At 42.4% G+C, this 21,437-nt stretch overlaps 2 protein-coding genes across 2 annotated transcripts in view; both read left to right on the top strand.

Annotated features, from left to right (window-relative positions):
* Positions 1–12,638, top strand: part of ABCC8 (ATP binding cassette subfamily C member 8) — a 75,142-nt gene extending 62,504 nt beyond the window's left edge. Inside the window, exons 30-39 of the mRNA XM_084287389.1 lie at positions 1,585–1,687; positions 3,102–3,215; positions 3,839–3,959; positions 4,113–4,243; positions 4,972–5,050; positions 5,803–5,911; positions 6,950–7,053; positions 7,865–7,998; positions 9,363–9,425; positions 12,077–12,638. Coding sequence (XP_084143515.1) covers positions 1,585–1,687; positions 3,102–3,215; positions 3,839–3,959; positions 4,113–4,243; positions 4,972–5,050; positions 5,803–5,911; positions 6,950–7,053; positions 7,865–7,998; positions 9,363–9,425; positions 12,077–12,214 — 1,096 coding nt within the window. The 3' untranslated portion in view covers positions 12,215–12,638. The remainder of the gene's footprint in view (positions 1–1,584; positions 1,688–3,101; positions 3,216–3,838; positions 3,960–4,112; positions 4,244–4,971; positions 5,051–5,802; positions 5,912–6,949; positions 7,054–7,864; positions 7,999–9,362; positions 9,426–12,076) is intronic.
* Positions 12,639–17,135: 4,497 nt separating this feature from the next.
* KCNJ11 (potassium inwardly rectifying channel subfamily J member 11) lies at positions 17,136–19,064 on the top strand. The gene has a single exon (XM_084287370.1). It carries the CDS (start codon positions 17,216–17,218, stop codon positions 18,407–18,409), a length of 1,194 nt encoding a protein of 397 aa, XP_084143496.1. The 5' UTR covers positions 17,136–17,215; the 3' UTR covers positions 18,410–19,064.
* The last annotated feature ends 2,373 nt before the right edge of the window (positions 19,065–21,437 follow it).

Below are 21,437 nucleotides of genomic sequence, written 5' to 3'. Positions count from 1 at the left end.
TACATCACGTCACGTCTCATGGTGTGGAGATACCAAAGTTAAACGTGACCGAATGGGTTCTGGAAGCAGTACAGCCATTTCTACATGGTAATTAGTCCTGAGGAAAGGCAGGGATCGCTAGCTCTGCACTGGGTGATGCTAGTGCATCACTTTCAGGAGCAACCATTCTACGCTGTGCAAACACACCAGCACGGTCGGAGCCAGCCCTGGCTTCCCAGAGCCATTTTCTATTGCATACAGCAGACATGTCTGTTCTGTCTTGGCACATAACTGAGTTGTCAACAGCTAAATTATTTCCACAAACTTGCACTTCCTCTTCTGAAAAGGATAAATGATTTATGTCAGAACTTTATTATGCTGGACTCAAAAGAAGGATTAAGATACTTTGTAGTGGACAAATCGGAAAGCATCTCTAAGCCGCGTAGTTTATATGAAAACATTGTCACATCTTTCTTTCATACCAGTATACAGGGAGCTGAGTTTATAAATAAGTACTGCTTGCTGCAAGCACAATATCAAAGGATGTAAGTAGGGCAAAGTTTATAGAGAGGTTAGCAAGTTCTTTTAAATTTTCTAATGTAATAGAGGGGGGAAAGGGCAAGCTTCTGGGTGCATAAATTAGGTCTTCAGGCCTTCAAGCTTCTGTTACTACCCTGAAAAAGGTTTCTGTGCCACCCTTCTCCTTTATTATTAGGCATAATTATTGCCACACTTTATTAACATCACATTAATTCACACCTGTACAAATAAATAGGCTCAGCTAAAGGAGTGTCTGGTTGACTTGTATGCCTGCCAAGATCTCAGTCTAAATACATGGAGCTGGGAATCACTTTCCTTATCTGTTATGTTCAAGGCAGAATTCATTCATGCAGTTTTTATCATAAGTGGGTGCAGATCCTCTATAATAAACTGTAAACAGAACTTTTTGCCATTAATCTTATGTTGTGTTTTGTGGCTAGCTCATTTGTGAAGAAAAAAAAAATATGGTTCTTTCCACTCTGTTACTTTTTGTTGCACCGTATGCTTGGCCTTTTGTTTTGCAAAGGGCTCCAGTCATTAGTAAGAAGGACAAACATGTAATTAACACTAGGGCTGCCATTACCAGAGGTACTCTGAGTTTATGCTTTTAAAATGGTTACAATTTCTAGGCACTACAGTAGTATACGTTCTAAAACCTTAGCTTATATGATAAACTGAGAAGAGGAACTACATTCTGCACGTGCTAATACTTCTTTTCACAAGTACACGCACGTGTTGCTTCTCTTGGTTTTTGGTTTGATTTTGTTTTATTTGTCTTTCTTACAGTTAGTACGTAGTAAAAGGCAGTTAGAAACTGCCCCCTGTGAATCAGAAGTCCTACACAGAGTTTCATCAGCGCAATAACTTCCTTTTACTCCTGAGGGCACTTTACATGTGTCTAATACAAATCTATGAGCAATGTCACTCCGAACTCCTGACAGGCTGACTTAAACCTGTGTCAAACTCCCCAAGAACACAGGCCCCCAGAATTAAATATTATTTTTCCAATATTCTAAGGCCTGACTGTTTTCTGTTGTTTTTGTTTGTTTGTTTTTCTTCTTTCAGGTATGAAGCTAAATTTCGACAAAAGCTTCTTGAATACACAGATTCCAACAACATTGCTTCCCTTTTCCTTACAGCTGCTAATCGATGGCTAGAAGTTCGCATGGCAAGTACTTTTTTTTTTCTTGTATACACCGTGAATTGATTTAACTTCATTCCAAGCAATCTGATGAATTTACCCATAGTTATCCAGCCTCATCTGTGTTCTGAGGCTCTACCTTTGCCATAGATAGATAGATATCTGTACTGATCATGTGCCCAAACCATCCAGAAAACTGAATGGAGTATGAATTTTTCCTGTAGCCTGCAGCTGTTCCTCCAAGACAGGAATAATTATTAAAGGTCATATTTCTTCCTTTGTGCATGGAAGAGTGATCAGAGAGTTGCTCTGGCTGTGTTGCCAGCCAGAATGCATTTGTGAGACTGTTAGCCACTGCAGGCCGTTGTGTTGTCAGTCCCCCAGGAACATTTCAACATCGCAGAAGCTCTCTTAATAAGCAGAAGGATACAGACAGGTTTTTGCCTGTTTTGGGTCATCTGAAGGATGCTAAACATACTCAGTTGCTCATTTCCTCAGAATGCTTAGAAAAGTGGACTGGCATAAAAAAATATTTATTAAATATAATTATTTGAAATTCAGTCGAAGAGTTTTATCTTGTAGATGATGACATTTGTACCAGGCTTTGATAGCTACAGGTGCAGTACTGCTGCTAATGGTAATGTGGGCTCTTTTTATGTGCGCTCAGAGTAAGTCACAGTTTGTGTTACTCCTCCTCATTTTGGACTCCATGTTAGCTGATGTCTTTTGCTACTTGAATTCTGCTAGTGAGTATAATCAGATTTTACTAGTCTTACATGTTCAGTCACAGATGATCTGAAGTCTCAAATTCTGTCTCTAATACCTGTGTCACGAAACAGTACAAACATAGAAGAATAACAACTTCCCTCCAACAAAGTTCATTTTCTAGTCTGTTACGTAATTTTACTCAAAGTCTTGTCTTTGAGAAGTCAAATCACTAAAGATTTTAATTAAAGTGACAAAAGTCCATCCTTAGCAGACGCAATCCAACTAATAGTTACGTGCTGTGCAAGAGCAGCTTGTCTGAATAAATGTGATGGTAGCCACCCAGAAGCAACTGCCGTGCCTCCCAGCAGTTTGTCCTCAGCCACAGAGAGGCTGTGCTCACAGAGGATCATGTGAGCATTTCTCTCATCTACCACAGGTAACAGCAGCAGCATCGTTTCAGCCTTCTCCATGACATACTTAAGATGCCTGTGTTGACTTTGCCAGAAGATTAGGAGTGCTGGTGCAGCTCCTGTGTACAAAAGCATCTCCAAACAGCACAGCTATGCTAAAGGCAATGCAAGTGGATTCACAGGCAGGGTCAGAGGAGTTATGTGGTGTCTTCTGCCTCTATTTTCAAACTGTGCAATGGGTTGGGGTTTTGGTATGCAAAGTTATGAGAACATTTTGATCATTTGTAGACTTACAGTGATGGAGCTTGTTCATATTCCTTCAGGAGTACATTGGAGCATGTGTGGTACTCATAGCAGCTGTCACTTCTATTACCAGTTGCCTGTATAGCAAACTCTCTTCAGGACTTGTAGGCTTGGGACTAACCTATGCTCTTATGGTAAGAATCTCAGGACCCTTCTTGTTTCTCCCAAACAGTTTTTTGTAATTCTTCAGGGCGCAAAGATGAACAAGATCGAAGGTGTCTGTATATCTATCCATGGGTACTGTAACATCACTGAAACCAAGTGTTAACTTCAATTTCCATTCAGTGGTTGACGTATTTGAGAGTACTCTTTTTCATTTTCTAGATAAAGTATTCACAGAAGCAGTAGTTCAACTATGTCGTCCAAATATTGCCAAGTTGCATCATATTTTTATAATGTCTTCCATTGTGAATAACAATATTGTTTCAGTGCATCAGTTGTAATTATGACCAAATACATCATTCCAGACTGTCAAACCTTTTTAGTTACCAAGTGTTGTCTTTCTGCTTGTCTTTACTGTTTTCTTTCCTCTTTGCTGTTGGTAGGTCTCCATAGTATCAATCTCTCTGTGCTTTGCAGTCAGGAAATGTAACCTGAAGTCATTGCTGTCACCCTGTTGATGTGTACCACGCAGTTCATTCACAACTTCAGCTTACTAAGGCTGAACAAGTGTTCAGGAATATAAGGTGCATGCTGGTCGAATGATGCAAACTGCTAAAAACCTGGAATTTAGGAGTATTTGTTTGCTTTACATCAGGTGTCTAACTATCTGAATTGGATGGTTCGTAACCTGGCTGATATGGAGATCCAGCTGGGTGCAGTGAAAAGAATCCATGGCCTTCTCAAAACAGAAGCTGAAAATTATGAAGGGCTCCTTTGTAAGTGCAGTTTTGTGCAGCATGCAGAGAGCTTTCTGAAATACTAATGATTTTGCAGTCTATTACCATGAATAACTCAGTAAATTACTTAATGAGATGATGAATTCATCATGAGAGGGTGGTTGTGTTTGTTCCCCTGTGCTCCTGGTACAGCTTCCTCGCAGATTCCCCAGAACTGGCCAGACAGAGGCGAGATCCAAATCCAGAACCTGAGTGTCCGATATGACAGCAACTTAAAGCCAGTGCTGAAGCATGTCAATGCCCACATTTCGCCAGGACAAAAGGTAAATAACTGAATTGATTTTGAAAAGCTTTATAGACTAGTTTATCATAGAAACCACAGACTTGGGGAAAAAAATAATTAAAAAAAAACAACAACTATGTTTTAATGACTGAATTACAGATTTTTTTTCTCTAAAAGAATGTAGTGCAGTGGAAAGGGATCTGTGGGTGTTTTAGTTTGTTGTGCTTAGGAGTCTGTTACAATGTGAAGTTAGAACTACACACCACTTCCTAGTATCCCAGCACACTGCTGTCAGCACACAGTGATGAAAGAATTGACAACGACCCCTTATCGTGTTAGATCTACTTTCCATCATTCCCATGTGGTTCCCATGTAGTTATTCCCATCTTTGCTCTTCTGCCTGGTTGTGTCGCTGTTCTATCAGTTGTTTTTCTCCTCCCTAATCCTGTTTGCCTGTGTCCTTCCTGCTCAGCAAGGCCAACTCCAGATCCTAAGCTTTGCTGGCAGCACTGGCCAGCCCTCCTGCTCCTCTATGTCACTCTCTGCTTGTTTCTGTACATAGGACTGGCCTTGATTTATCCCTAAATGCTCAGACCATTAAAGACAAAGACTGTAATTCGGGATGCTGTTACGGCCAGTACGGTTTGACCGAACTGTCAGGAGTGCGGGATGATCACGTAGATTTGAATAGTGTCTCCATCCTAAATGTCGAATACAAACACTGTCCATTTCCACTCACTTGACATTCATCTTCTTTCTGTGTCACAGATTGGAATCTGCGGCCGAACAGGCAGTGGAAAATCCTCCTTCTCTCTTGCATTTTTCAGAATGGTTGACACTTTTGAGGGTAAGATTACACTTTTTTGTGTGTGTCAAGCTTAGTTCCTGAAGGTGCGTTGATACTCCTTTCCTGAAGAGCAGCAGTTTTGAAGTGCGCTTCTTGAATCGGAGAGATGCTCTCCGGCCTTGTTTAAGTACGGTGTCATCTGTCATCTAACAGCTGTGCTGGATCAATAAAAATTCTCACTCTACATAACAGAAGCAAGAGTTCAGGAGTGACAGGAGACAGCCTTTTGTGCTGCTAAATCACAGCAGTAGGAGCAAAGTACAAAAGGAGAAAAGCGTTCAGGGATAAGCAAGGATCTGCACACAAGGCATAGAGAGGATTCGCTGGGTCTGGAAGACTCCTCCACTGGGGGTTACAAAGCCAGACAGTTGTACTTGAAGATAAACTTTCAAAGAATAGTAATTTGGCTTTCTGAAATGACCGTTTCCCTCAGTAACAAGTCCTTAATCAAAGTAACCTCTTACCTTGTTGTTTGCTACATTTTTATTAATGGTCAAGCAGATAAGTCGTGTGTCCAACCATTCCTTAACATAGTACAGGTCTACCTCACATTCTTCACAGCTGAGTCTTAGTCTTTGGAGAATTGTGCATGCTGCTTAACCAAAGCTTGTTTCATTAGTGAATAAAGGGATTTGCAATTCAAGGCCTGTTCCTGCTGTAATGTATTGCAAGCTGAAAGTGAGCCATGTCTTTGCCAGCAGCTGTGTGGCGTGATAAACAGTCCAGCAGACTCTCCATTTTCTTTTGAATAGGAAGAATTATCATTGATGGTATAGATATCGCCAAGCTCCCCTTACAGACGTTGAGATCCAGGCTGTCAATCATTCTCCAAGATCCTATTTTATTCAGCGGAACAATCCGGTAAGCACTGAGCCCTAGCAATAGACAAATAATGACTATCTGCGTCGTCCCATGTCATGACTTTTACAAAACTGCTGATGCAGTTTTGATGATGTTTTATCTTGGAGCCTCTATCCCCTGTTGCTTTTCTAGTCTTTGAGATATTCTTTCATCTATGAGATCAAACGCCTTGCTTATGCTTTACTTTCTTTTTCCACCTCTTCCTTCTTCTTTGAGAAGATGATGCAGTAAAACCCATGGAAAAAAGCTCCATGGTTTCCAATAAATGTCACTCCCTATCTCAGTGTCACTTACCTTAGAAAGGAACAGTACATGTATAATCCTCAGTACAGAGTCGCATCACCTGCAGTTATAGTTTCTATAAGAAAAGTCATTAGAGTTCACTGAAAATGATAGAGGTTTCTGCAGTTTGCTGACTTGAAACTAATACAGATCCCAAGATTATCTCCTGAACTTCCCTGAGTAAAGCATGAGTCATTTATGTCAGATGACAAGGTGACTGTGTACCTTTGTTTTAATAATTTTCCTATTCAAAAATTTATTTCAGGGCCATCACTGGTTACTCAGAGCACATACAGTAGCAGTAAGCATTAAAAACAGCGTCCCATACCACTGAATCTTTTATTTCTGATTATCATTCTGTATATTAATATGATATGAGATTTACATTCATTGCTATCAATTTGGGGCCCCAGCAAGCACAAATAACATTCATCTGTTCATAAATCCAAGATCTGTTCAGTTGTAGTGAAGACTTGAGTTTCATAAATCACTATGAAGCTTGACTGTTCTGTTTAGCACTTCCTTGTCACTAAGGGGCAAAGGGACACAGTGGATTTAAAAGGAGAGATGGCAGAATGAGAGATGTTAAATGCTGCCCAAGTCTGCTAAATTCAGTGGATTTATACCTGTAAGAGGTGGCATGTCATTAGTGTATGATTCCTGTTATTAGTGGGTTTGTTTCTGCGCACACCAAAAGAAGAAATACACTGCAGAGGTCGATACTAATTAATTTTCTTGAATTGCATCTAACTGTAGGTTTAACTTGGACCCGGAGAAGAAGTGCACTGACAGCGTGCTGTGGGAAGCACTGGAAATAGCACAGCTCAAGCATGTGGTGAAAGCGCTACCTGGGGGCCTAGGTAATAAGACTTCCTTCTTGCGAAGATCGCATCTGCTGTTCACAACAGAACAGCGTTTCACACTGCCTAGTTATTCAAAAGGCAGTTGCTGAAGGGAAACCCTCTGAGGTTTATGGGAAGGTGCCAAAAAGTTCTTGCCTGCAGGCAAAGGCGCTAGATCCATCGAATTCCCTTACCAACTGCACCTGCAGGGCATAACCCTGTTTCTGTTTCAAATTAATGGTAAAATGGTTTTATTTCAGTATGTCTTTGCTGTGATTTATTGTGGCTCATGAGTCTGGTGAACTCAGATAAGATGTCAGCAAGTCAGGTGTTATCTAGAATATGTTCTTCTGCATTTTACAATATTCCATTGCATTGAGAGAAATTCAAAGGGGGAATGAAAGTTTAAAGGTATGAATTATTTGGTTATGCAAAAGCAAGCAAAAACTTGCCAACGAAGATGCACACACACAAAACCGAAAACCACAGACCCTTAAAATGCTAAGTTAGAAAGCCTGAGAGTAAAGAAATGATGGCTGCCCCTTGGACAGTGATGCAGTGCCCTAGACTGCACGCATCTCAGAGACACTCGCTCTTAAACATCCTTAGCTACTTTGATGTCTAGTAGGTGTAAAGAACATAGCGAGACAGAATTACTGGTTATTTTGAGCAGTAGATATAAGGAGACAAAACTGGGCCATCAGCAGCTTCAGAGGGTAGGAAACGTTACTTTGAAAATCTTTATGCTGAAGGCGAGAGACATGCTCTGCTCTGATCCATCCCTCTCATCCACACCTCACAAATGATGTTTTTGCTGTGTCCTTTCCAGACGCTATCGTCACAGAAGGGGGTGAAAATTTTAGCCAGGGCCAAAGGCAGCTCTTCTGCTTAGCAAGGGCTTTTGTGCGGAAGACCAGCATCTTCATCATGGACGAAGCCACAGCATCCATTGACATGGCAACGGTGAGTTTGGAATGTTTCCAATTTCTTTTTTTCTTTGAGGGGGAGACAAATGTTAATAGGAAAAGAAAAATGGAGAAGATGATCGTCTGTGCTGTAATACGCTTAGACAATATTTATTGTAGACTTGTTTATAAGTCCAAGTAGTTGTGCATCATTGCAAACTAGTCTAAAGTGCTCTTAAATTCCCAGAGGAAAAAAAAAAATATATTTAAAAGTTATTACGGCATTGTTTGCTTTAGGAAAATGAAGTGTGTTATTTTCATTGGCAGTTTGATTTCCTAAAGTAAACAAAGCTTTGGAAGGTCAGCTGCAATGGTCACTGAAGGGTAAACTGGCAAGCAGACAAGTTTGCCCAGCATGGTGGACAGGACAAGTCAGGAAGCTGGAAGTCTTGAAAGCAGGGTCAAAGACATAAACAAAGACGTACTGGTTTATTGCATTAATTGCCTGAAATTGCTAGACAGAGGTTAAACCACACAATAATAGCACACTGCCTGGATTTTAGCCAAACAGAACAGTACGTTCTTAGGATTTTTTACTTGGTTATGTTATGAGAAATGTTTCGGTGTTCTTCGTGATGACAGTAGCCTATGAGTGAATAATGTAATTGGAGGGCAGTTATTAAAACAGTTGTGATTTTTAATTCTGTAAAATGTTAGTGTGGTAAATGTCAGCGCAGTTGGGAATTACACTGTACACAGCCCAGTTAAAACGCATTTTGAGTTTTGATGTAGTAAGGATATGGTTCATCCCTTGGGATATGTGTCTAAAGAACAGATGATAGCAAACCAAGGTGTCTGTGCTAGTGGCGTGTAAGCAGTCTGGTACACAACATGTTTCCTAAACAGGAAGGGACGAGTACTGCTTGAGGGAGAACTACACGTTAAAACTATCATAAAACCTCCTTCGCTGTTAAATATGCCAGGATCAGCACACTCCCGTGCTTATCCCTGCCACCCCATGGGATTAGAAGTCCCCAGTGTGCGGGGACACGCCTGGGCTGCCAGCAGAGTGAAGAATGTACTGCAGAGGTGTCAGCAAGCATGCAGCCTGGCAGCTCCCTGAATTTGTCTTTAATTTCCTACACTGTAAAGCTGAGATCAGGACAGTGGGGCTTTGGGAGCCAGAGTGCAGCTCATGAGCACACAGCACAACGGCACAGAAGCCCACAGGCAACGCAGGTGGCAGGAGCAAGCAGGGCTACCTGGAGACCACTGACTTAAGTTCTGACATGGGGTTAATTTGTCATTTCTGCAACAAAGGATGTCATAATCGGTGGTTATTTAAGCCTTCTTCAGAGTATCTGTGTGCCTACCGGGTAACTTCTGTTCTGTGAAAAGCAACAAATGGTTTCCTTTTCGTAGGAGAACATCCTCCAGAAGGTAGTCATGACGGCATTTGCTGACCGTACTGTGGTTACAATAGCAGTAAGTACAGTCTCTACTGCTGTCCTAATCGAAACAAGACTCAGAAAGGCCCCGTTTGTTCATTCTTGTCAACCCTAAAAACTTCGTGAATTTGGCCATTCATCTTTTTTTTTTTTTTTCATTGCAGTGTTTAAGCTTTCTTTTCCATTCTACTTTCTTATTTAAAGATACATAACAACAGTTTCCTAAATGTGTTGCTGGGTACTAATTCTGATTACCTGCAAAGGCATATGAGTTTGTGCTCTATTTTCGTTTACCCATTTTAGGCTAATTTCTAATATAATGCAACTTTGACTATTGTGAAATACAAGTTTTCTCAAGCTAAAATAATGATTTAACTAAGAAAGAGTAAAATTACATGATTAGTTTGTCACAGGATAGAGCAATTTTGTTTCAGTATTTAAACAAATGAAGGAGAATTTTACTGACTTCTAAAAACCACTCCATCCCTGTTGACAGTGACTGAATTTAGGTTTTCATGTTCCTGAAATGATAACACAAAGATCTCAAGTATTTATAAATAAAACTGTTTATTGACCTGAATCAAAGCAGTTGGCTTGACAGATATGTCAGAAGTAATACATCTCTTTGTCCTCTGTTTTGTAAAAATGCACATCTCAGGGAGCTGAAACACAGTAATTTTGCTTCTTACTATTTAAAGATCAAGCATAATGCCAAAAATGTATGGTCAAGAATAGTACAGCATCTTTTTCTTTACACTTAGCAGCTGTCTAACAGAAAACCTGATTTACCTCATGGTATCCATTCATTGTGTCTTTGCAAGAAAAGCAAAGGAATAATAAGCACAACATTTCCTTGTTTCTCTGCATGAAAATACTGAGTTGCACTGCATTTTGCATTTGCGTATCTTTTTGTTTAGGGATGGGCTGAGGAAGTTTTGTTTATTAGCCTTTCATTCTCTTAGTTTTAAACCACATAATTCAAGCAAACAGCGTTTTGGAGCAAAGATGCACAACGTTTATATTTCTAATGGCAATGCAGAAGGTGGCTTTGTATTTGAAATGTTCTTCGGTAGAAACATAATGTGTTGTTTGTGCTTAGGAAGAAAAGTAGTATTGGGTCTACGTCACCATCTGTGTCACTTTACCAGGATGGCAGCACTGATTGTGCTCAGACAAGGGCAGTGAGTATAACAGGAATGTGACATTTCGGTCCCCTCCCCCTGCCTGTGGTCTGGATAAATGTCACATAAAGACTGCAGCAGCCATGTGACTTGTAGATGCCATCAGTGATTATTTTATAGAACACCTGGCTAGAAAGCCACAGAAGGAAATGGAAGACTTGTTCTGATCCTGGGAGTGCCCAAAATCAGATTGAGAACCTTATGGGTGAAGAGTTATTGTGTAACAGGCACCACAGTGTTCTGAGATTAAATATCCCTGCAGGAGTCATACAGACCAAGAAATGCAGTGCAGTTACACTCACCTTTAAAAAGTGGAATTCTGTAAAATGAGGAGGCTTGCTATAATTTATTTTTTTTTAATAAAAGAAAAAAAGGAAGCAAATGATATGATGGGGATCATGAGAATTACTGAAGGATTTTCTTCAAAACTCCTAGAGCCAATGCATGCTTTTTATTAGGAAAGGCTTGAGTAAGGGTAGAAAGAAGCAGATATGGCTAAACAAATAAAGAAGGCTATGAGAAACAAGGAGACATTCCTGTAAAACCTGAACTCCTAGCCAAATGAAGAAAACAGAAATGATCAAAAGCATATTACATAACAGGTAACAGTACAGAGCAATTGCAATAAGGCAGGCCAACAAAAAAAAAAAAAAAAGAAAAAAAAGGGGAAAGAAAAGCATATGGAAGCAACTTCCAGCAGGCATTAAAAATGATAGCAAATCCCTTAAGCACATCAGGAGCAAGAAACCCATTGGCTTATAGGGCCATTTGATGTTGGGTGCATGAAAGGAACACACAGGAAAGAGGAAGATATTGCAGAAAAACTAAACGAATTATTTGTAGTATTCACTGTGGAAGAAACTGGGGAGGTTTCTTCCCAATCAAGTAAGTTAATCAAATGGTAGGGCTTACTCGAAAAAGGGTAGAGAACATAAAAAAAAAAAAAAAAAAAAGGAAATGTGAGAGAGGCCTGCAAAACAGTGAGGCAGGAGGGGGCATGACTTTTTTCCAGGCTCTTTTCAGTGGTGCCCAGTGCCAGAACAAGAGGCAAAGGGCAGGAGAGGTTGTCTGCACATAGGAAGCTCCTCCTTACTATGGGGGTGGCAGGGCAGGGATGTGGATGGAAAATCTTTATGAAAATTCAAGGGGAAACATGGGCAAGGTCTTAGGAGAGACATCCCTTCAGCTTTCCAAATGGACAAACCACTCCAGGCTCAGGAAAACCCTTGATCTAGAAGCACTCTGGGACTGGGAGAGTACTTGAGAGCAGTAACCCATATGCTTGCCCTGCTCCCACTCCTCCTGGCTGCCTTATGTGTGTATTTGAATATCTACATGGATCTTGATCTTCGTATCTGGCTGCAATATTTGCATAGTAAATCAGGCTGTAACGCAGGATAAAGTCATCTTAATCAAACTTGATGGGAAGATGAATTTCTGGAAGGCTGTCTTACCCTGAAATGTGCATGTGGTCGGTACACTGAACTGGCATTTTATTTGTTTTCAGCACCGCGTGCACACGATCCTGAATGCAGATTTGGTTATTGTCATGAAGAGAGGGGTTATTTTGGAATACGACAAGCCTGAGGTTCTGCTAGAACGAGAAGACAGTGTATTTGCTTCTTTTGTACAAGCAGATAAGTAGTAAAAATAAGCATTTTAAAGTAAAATTGTATTACCTATTTTCTAAAAGTGTAAAATACCTGTAAATAAATACTATTTCATAATAAAACGGAGGTTTTCCTTTTTTAATAAAATGAGCTGTTTCTCCATCTAAAGTATTAATGAATTATCCATGTACTCTCCTCTTTTGTATAGCACTATTCTTTTTTATTTTGCTGCCAAAGAATCCTGAAATACGGTTATCAGAACCTCAAGGATGAAATACGAGAGGATGCACATCAAACAAAAACCTAGCCAGCATGGACTTTCTGTGTAACTCATAAATCTCCCTTGTCATTTTATTACCATGTTATTTTTTACGCATCGTAGCCCTGCTGTGGATAATGCTTATTACTGACTAATGCAGAAAGAAATTATATACCAAAGGTATTTCTGGAAAGCCTGTATCTCTTTTAATCATATGACTATGTAAAGCTTTAATATCTCAATATAAAGTCTATAAAACTTTTTATTGCAGTTTATTGATACTGCTTGTGTCTCTTGGTCTCTTCTTTAACACCTTTAAGAAATTAATCGCACCCTAATTCCCTTAGTCTTTCTCAGGCTGCCTTGCCTCTCCCCCAGCTGAATCACGTATTGATTCCCAAGGGCCAGACTCCCTCCCACATCGTGAGGAAGGGAAGAGGCCGGAGGCTGTGATAAGGTATCAGCATTTAATGCACACTATTTCCAAAGCGCTGCAGACAACAACAATTCATCTAGAAATTATCCTTCCGAGTCTGGTAAACAAAAGGTATTAAACCTTGTCCTGTAGCTCAGAGCCACGGGGCCTCGACTCATTCTCTCCTAATTTCACATAATTCACCCACTGGCACACTGTTTCTAGATTGACTGTGATCCTCACCCACATATACTCAAGACAACTTTTAAGCACTGAAATTATCCTAATTTAGCTGGACAACTACTTATTCCCATCCAATCAATTAACTGTGGCAGTCATTCTAGGAGTAATTAATGACTAAGCAATGAGAACGTCAGTGACCCAGCGGAAGATTAAAATCAATTTTTCACTGGTATTCTTTTTATAGCATTTTCTTTCACATCCCTTTTTGCCTTCCCCTATTTGAAGAACTCAAAGCATTTGGGGAAAGTACTTTGTGGTGTGTTTTTTTTTTTTCTCCTCTCTTTAGCCACCTAAATTAATTTGAAATCTATTTTTAAGAGTTTAGTTCCTAGAGGCAGACATCTCCATGTTCTCATGGGGTACCTGATATTTTTAATGCATTACTTCTCTTCTAGCACTGCAGCAGAAAGCAGAGGAGAGAAGAACTGCTGCTGTCTAAGCAGTGTTACCACCTCCCCGGGGGAAACAGTTTAGTGATGGGACTGAGTAGGTCAGGTTGGGCTCGGTGACCTTGAAGGCCTTTTCCAACCCAGATGATTCTGTGATGCTGTCACTTGCACAACACCTAAGGGCATTAAACTTGGGCCAGAGAGCGTTTGACCAGCAGGAGAGTGTAGCTCGTGCTACACTCCTGGTTAAAGTGCAGAGGGAGAATACGGTCACGCAGATAAAATGCATAAACGCTTGTCATGGCCAGCTAAAGAGAGGAAAAGGGTAGCTGGAGACATCTGGGAATTGTTTTGCTGAGTAGCTTTAAAGAAAAAATAGCTGCCCCAGTATCGGTGTATGTTCTCCCTGAGACACCAGGCATCTCATGAAAGCTAGGAAAGGAGAAATTGGACACAGGTGACTGTATCCTTCCAGGGCAGCAGAAGGGCACAGTGAGCGCCAAACAGGTTCCTACTGCAGCCACTGCGTGTGCTGCCTCCTAGCTGCCCAGCCTCATGCAAGTACTCATCCCATAAAGACTCAGGAAATCACCACTCTGCCGGACTTACCTGGAAAGGGAGCAAAAGACCCAGCGCATCGTGATTTTTGGAAGACCATATTAGATCTTGAAGTTATAAAACATGATTGCAAAGCGCAAGTGACTTCGTAATTGGAGGTGGGTTTCCATTGTAAATGGGGCTTACGTTTCATAAGGCATCACTGCAGGACAGCAGGGTATGAGAGTTGGTTGGCAGCCAAAGATTATACATCTATTTCATGGCATCACACTACCAGATGTATGTGTGAACATAGAGGCCTCTTAGCTGCCACTTGGACAGAAGACATTTTATGTTTCCTCGGTGTATTTTTATCTGTTTATATGGGGCCAAATCCCAGAGAGTTTGTGCTCCCTAACTCCAAAGGCTCGGTGTCTCAACAGCGAGCAGAAGCCATATCTAAAAAGATTATTCAGTGGTGGGAGCTGTAAAGTCAGAGAAGGTGGAAGGCTCGCTGCTGTTCCTGAGTCATTAAACCTGCTACTTCGTGTTGGCTGGTCCAGAAGTCCCTGTTGAATCAGGCTTCCACTACACAAACACCTTTTTGTCTTTATCCCCTTGTCTCTCCACAGCCACTTCATCCTGGTGCACTCATTTCTAGGGGAGTGCTGTTTTCTTGGAAGGCCAGGAAGCACAGCGTGCCTGCTATGTTAGCCCTCTTCCAGCTCTGCTCATGCCTTCCCCTGCGATTCTGACTGGCCAGCTCTGATCTCTGCTCTGTTTCCCTGCTCATACAGCGAGGGCATTTGAGAGGCTTAGCTCAGGTTAGGCTAGCACTACATAACCCTTGAAACAAAGGTCTACTTACACAGGTGCCAAACAAATTTTAAGTTCATAGCTATAGTAATATCTTCTTGGTAGTCTTTAAATTAGGGAAAAGCAGAAGAAAAAAAAAAGTTTTGAAATGTAAAAACTATTTCATGGGTGGACAAAATGTACCCCGCATGATTCCACACTACAGCCTTCAAGTGTGGGTTTGTTCCTGTGAGCCCAATTTGCTCAGCAGCTCTTAACACAAATATGTTGGCTCACACCAAAGATCTGTCACTTTTCTCCTTTAAGTATCTGTCACTTGATCCACAAAGACAGGGCTTCTTTCTGTTCTGCTTTAGAAATCCTCCAGCAGAAGCCACTTGCTTTACTGTTCTATCTAAGCTAACAACTGCTGGATAGGAAAGGAAAAGAAGGTAAGTGGAAGATGACAGCCCCAATAAAGAACAGAAGGGGAAACATGGAAACACCCTTCTAGCACTATAGAGTTCAGGATTCCTAAAACCAACAGGGTGAACATGTTCATGCAGCACTCCTTGCTGCAGTAGGCTGCACAGGTCATTCCTAGCACCAGCCTAGGAGGCAGTTCACCTTGCTGATACATGTGCTTTAAAACACACTGCCACCTTGATGCATTTTTTTCATTCTACACTCACGTAGTTGCCGCCCTCTGGAGGAAGAGGTACAGAATAAGACAACATTGAGAGAAAAGTAAGAAAAAAATTGCAGCAAAGGCATGTCCGTTTCCATCTCTGCAATAGAATGACGTGCTGCCAGCAAGTACTACTACCTGATGGTGCAGAGCCTCTTTCTGATCACTTCAGAAATGCTGGAAATAACTGTGAGCTGCCCTCAGGTGGAGAACTGCGCTTTTCAGAAGTAACGTTTCAGATTTCTTTCTAAAAATTTGGGAAAGAAAAAAAAAAGCAAAGTACAAAAGATCATTTTAAAGTTAAACTGTATATACAAACCATGTACTTGGAGCATTTAAATTTTAGCCTTTTGTTTTGTTTGGTGCAGGTGGCATATTCACAGCAAGAACAGACAAAGTGTCTAGCAGAGAAGACAATACAGAGAAGTATCTTTGGGCAAGTTCAGCAGTCTGGCAGCCAGGTTCCAGGACACCTTGTTGTCATTTCAGTATTATTTATCAAAGCAGCAAGAAAGGTGACCCGGAACAAGAGAAAAAGTGGAGTATTGGGAAATCAATCCTGTCAGAAAGAATGTTAGTGTCCAAGGACATGCAACGAGTCATAGCAAATAGTAGTAGTAGAAATAGCCTCAAATAACAGTGAGCAATTAATCATAAGCCCTACGATGCCCGCTCAGAGACCTCAGAATGATTAATTAGGAAATAGTAATTCTGATATCCCTTAGTAGGCTACAGTTCACAGCTGCTGGTGGTGAAAGTTACTTACAACCTCCTCACCTGGCTGGCTCCAAGGGAAAGGCCACCAGCACACACAGTTAGAAAGTCACAGTATTAAATCCACTAGCACTTAAGAAAAAAAAAAAAATCCAGAATATGCTAGGATGCTTTAGCAAATCTACAGCTTTGGTGCCTAGGCTGAAATAGAAAGAAAATACTTAAATTAAGAGCAAGTAAACATGATGGAGAATATTGATATTTAAACAGCGTGACAACAACATCGGAGTGTTATTAGATAAACGATCTTGACCCAAAGACGTATCACGTCAGTCCATCAGCTCTTTGGTTCAGAAAAATCTTTCTTTAGTAGGGCTGACCAGCAGATTTCACGAGTGGGAACGAGCCCTTTAACCCCAGGTCTCTTTAACCATTGCACCCCCAGCCTTGGCCCCTTCAGGCAAGTTTCTTCCCACTCCCTGCCTGAACCTCTCATTATCTAGAAGCTCACCGCACAACGCATGGGCAAATCGCAGGAATTCCAGACCTTTTTTTTTTTTTTTTTTTTTTTTTTTTTCCCTTTCTGAGGCAGATTTCACCTCACAGACCCTCCCCCAACCCCCGTCCCCCCTCAGTTCCCGCTCCCGACCCGCCATCGATCGCAGCGCCCTGAGGCAAATACTGACAGAAACGGCTTTCGGGGGGGGGGCACCGCCATTCCCTGAGGTAAACCTGAGGTAAAACCTTCACGGGGGCGCCCCCGAGGCCGCCACCGGCCGAGCCCGGCCCCACACGCCGAGGTCCCCTCGGCGTGTGGGGCCGGGCTCGGTCGGTGGCGGCCTCGGGGGCGCCGCCTGGCGGCCCCGGTGCCCTCCCCGCTGCGGCGGCGCCGTGCGAGCCCGTTCGTCCCCCGCCCCCGGCGGCTGCGGGAGCGGAGCCGGGACCGGGACCGGGACCGGGGAGGCTCCGAGCGGCGGCTGGGCTGCTGTGGGAGCCATGCTGTCGAGGAAGGGGATCATCCCCGAGGAGTACGTGCTGACCCGGCTGGCCGAGGATGTGCCGGAGCACGCCCGCTACCGAGCCCGGGAGAGGCGGGCGCGCTTCGTGGGGAAGAACGGAGCCTGCAACGTGGCCCACAAGAACATCCGCGAGCAGGGCAGGTTCCTGCAGGACGTCTTCACCACGCTGGTGGACCTCAAGTGGCCGCACACGCTGCTCATCTTCACCATGTCGTTCCTCTGCAGCTGGCTGCTCTTCGGCATGGTCTGGTGGCTCATCGCCTTCGCCCACGGCGACCTGGACCACAGCACCCGGCTGCAGCGGGAGCCGGCGGAGGGGGCGTCGGACGGCTTCGTGCCCTGCGTGACCAGCATCCACTCCTTCACCTCCGCCTTCCTCTTCTCCATCGAGGTGCAGGTGACCATCGGCTTCGGGGGCCGCATGGTGACGGAGGAGTGCCCGGCCGCCATCCTGGTGCTGATCGTGCAGAACATCGTGGGGCTGGTGATCAACGCCATCATGCTGGGCTGCATCTTCATGAAGACCTCGCAGGCGCACCGCCGCGCCGAGACCCTCATCTTCAGCAAGCACGCGGTCATCGCCCTGCGGGAGGGCAAGCTCTGCTTCATGCTGCGGGTGGGCGACCTCCGCAAGAGCATGATCATCAGCGCCACCATCCGCATGCAGGTGGTGAAGAAGACGGCCAGCCTGGAGGGGGAGGTGGTGCCCCTCAACCAGATCGACATCCAGATGGAGAACCCCGTGGGGGGCAACAGCATCTTCCTGGTCTCCCCACTCATCATCTACCACGTGATAGACAAGAACAGCCCCCTCTACGACATCTCCCCGGTGAACCTGCACCACCACGAGGATCTGGAGATCATCGTCATCTTGGAAGGGGTGGTGGAGACCACCGGCATCACCACGCAAGCCAGAACCTCCTACCTGGCAGACGAAATCCTCTGGGGCCAAAGGTTCGTGCCCATAGTGGCGGAGGAAGATGGGCGATACTCCGTGGACTACTCTAAATTTGGCAACACGGTGAAAGTGCCCACCCCTTCGTGCACGGCCAGGCAGCTGGAGGAGGACAGGAGCATTATGGACACCATGCCACTATCCCCGAAAGGCACCATAAGGAAGAGGTCCGTCAAGCTAAAGCCCAAGTTCACCCTAACCGATGAGCCTTCCTGATGCCTCTTGTGACTGGGAAACTCTGTTAGGGCTTTGTGTCTGAAAGATCTCATAAACTCAAAACACTGAGGTGGCCTCTGTTGCTTTTTTTTAAAATTCAGGTTGGTAGAACAAGGTATGTTCTGGTGTTATTTATTGTGGGATAAATCTAAAGCTAATTATATTTTTTTAAAGGTGCAAGAAGATTTCAAGCAGCACTGTATGAGTAGGAAAATCATGATCTGCAGCTTTAAATTTCAGTTCAGACTGTCATATTCAGTTGCACGATCATTTTGTATCGATTAATCTGTGGGTAATTACACATTTTCTCAAAAAATAAATGTATATTTATTCTCGGAGATTGCAGTACTTAGGGTCTTGCAGTGTATGTCCTACAGTCGGTAGATTTTAACTGTATTTTTCTAACTTGAACAATCAATATAGCAAAATAAAATAATTAATGAAGTCAGCTGAATTTAAATGACAACAAAAAGGTCAGGCAGTGCTATGTATGACATAAGACCAGATGTAGGAATGATCGTGCTATTACACTCTATGTCTTAAAGAAATTAAGTGCCGGATTTGCTTCATCCATATTGTATTGTATGGAGCCACTCCTCCCACATGCAATATGAAATGTATTTGAATATTTCATTTTGTTTATTTTAAAACCCTTTACACTTCCCGAATAAAACATTCAAGAATACCTTTCTGGACTGTATATTTCTGATAGTAAGCAATGAGTTGCCTTTAAAAAGAGCAGCAGAACTGAGATTAATTAAAAATAGGAAAAAATCTGTATTGTAATTGTCTAAAGGGAGAGGAGGAGTGTCCCCTCCTTCCACACACTGAGCCACACAGCAATAGGATACCCAGTAAAAAAATTAATCTCTGCTTTAGGTCAGAGTGAATTCTGTTAGATAATCAGGGAATATAAATAGATATTTTAGCTGAAAGGGCAGAGCTGTATGCTGGAATATAGCTGCATTCAGTAGCAAAACTGCTGTGTCCTTTCCCTTCTCTGAAAGAAGCAGAGGTTTTCTGCTTAGGGACAGGAGGGATGTGCAAGACAACGTGGTCACTTCAGGGATGCTGTGTCACAAAAAACTACTGCAGAGGAAATGGTTGCCTCGTTTAACATCCTGACCTCTACACAGCTGGTGCCTGCCGTGGTTTTTAGTTGAATTCAAGAGCAGGTGATTACTGGCAAAGGTAAAGGAACCATGTTCAGCCCGTCAGTTCCACTAGGGCAATAGGAGCGATTGCCCTTAACAAACTACAGCAAAAAAAATTAGGTTGGATATTAGGAAGAACTTCTTTACCAAAAGGGTTGTGAGGCATTGGAACAGGCTGCCCTGGGAAGTGGTGGAGTCACCATCCCTGAAGGACTTTAAAAGACGTTTAGATGTAGAGCTCAGTGATGTGGTTTAGTGGAGGACTGGTTAGTGTTAGGTCAGGGGTTGGACTGGGTGATCTTGAGGTCTCTTCCAACCTAGAGGATTCTGTGATTCTGTGAAATCCTCTATCTGGGGATGTTTGTAACAGCAGCAGTTTTATTTCTGTGTTATTAGGGGACAGCAGCAGCCTTACCTACAGTATGCTATTAACAGGGCAAGCTGCCACTCAGGTAAAAAAAGATACTGTCCAAATAAAACCTAAATAAGCTTTACAGAACTGATCTAACACCTGGTTACACAAGTTGTGCAGAGATGGTCACCAAATCACCACTGAACTGCATTTATTTAAGTAGTTCCTAGTATCAAATTCTTGTGTGTTAAGCAGTTCGTAACACACTCCTGGTTTGTAGGAGCAATAATAAGGATGCTTTTTTAATGCCTCATCAGTGTAAAAATATGACAAACATTCAAAAAAGTCACAAAAATCCTTTCTGACTATAGAATATTTACTGGCTTCTATAAAAAAAATTAATATTGGGGTAAAATCACAGATTTAAAATGATAAATCACAGTTTTAAAATGATAAAATAGCAGTTATATTGTCAATATTTACCTATTTCAGTTTTATGGAGGCCCGTGTCAGCATTATCGGGCTGCCAGTTAAGTGAAGAAATGTCTGTTTGGTTTCCAACGTGCTATTCTGTGTACAGCTCTTAAAATGTGCTTTATGTTTCACAGCAGAAGGGCACTGAAAGTAGCATTAGCAAGTAGTTAGCAAGGAAAATGGGGAAAGGCATATTTTACATTTGTAGTAGTAAAAAATCCTTAAAAAAAATAATAAGGAATTATGCAATGCCTTTGATTACTAAATTTCTTCTCTGAGTCCAATTGACGTATTATTTTCCAGCTTTCCCTTTTTCTGCCTCTGTTCCATCACCCACCCAAGGAGCACTTAAAGTAGAGCTAATTGCTTCTCCTAGACACCTTCGTTCCTCTGAAAGTTGGTTGTTCTTTATCAGCTGTCACAATACTACTGTTCTGTTCTTACAGTAATCATAGATAAAATTTTAGAGTTAGCTTTCCAAGGACTTGAAATCATTGGCTTCTCCTTAATCTCATTAGTGCCTTCTATCAGTGTGTAAGATATATTCAATGTTGTCACCTAAAACCTCTTCAGATCTGATAGTGTTTTAAAGCTCTCTTCAAGATTTGACCTATATGTGAAGCAATTTCAGCAGCACTGCCACGCGACTATTTTCAGGAACTGATGCAAGCCTCCTTTTCCCTGAGGGTGATCTGTGCTACAGAGAGGTAGACAATTTTTGTTCACTGTGAGATGGGAAGGGGAAAGATGGAAGGAAACAGCCTGTATTCGTTGGGCTGGTTTCAGGACTACCTTTTAAGTCACTTCTTCGACAAGAATCTGCCTAATTTTCTGAAGTCTTGCAATAAAAAGGCACCACAATATTATGAAGAAGGCAGGGTTTGTTCTGTTAGCATCACGGTAGCTAATTATCTCAGTCAGTTTGTTGGTGACTTTGAGTCTCAGGATTCTTGTCATTTTAAATTGACAAAAAATTCCGTTCCTTCATCATTTCAATATTCAAAAGTATTTCAGGGGCAGAACAAAGAAGAAAAGGGAATGGCACTTC

This window comes from Netta rufina, assembly GCF_964035555.1.
Source record: "Netta rufina genome assembly, chromosome: 5".
In the NCBI taxonomy this organism is placed as follows: Eukaryota; Metazoa; Chordata; class Aves; order Anseriformes; family Anatidae; genus Netta; species Netta rufina.
Note: the sequence above shows the minus strand (reverse complement) of the source record. Positions and strands in the feature narration are given on the sequence as shown.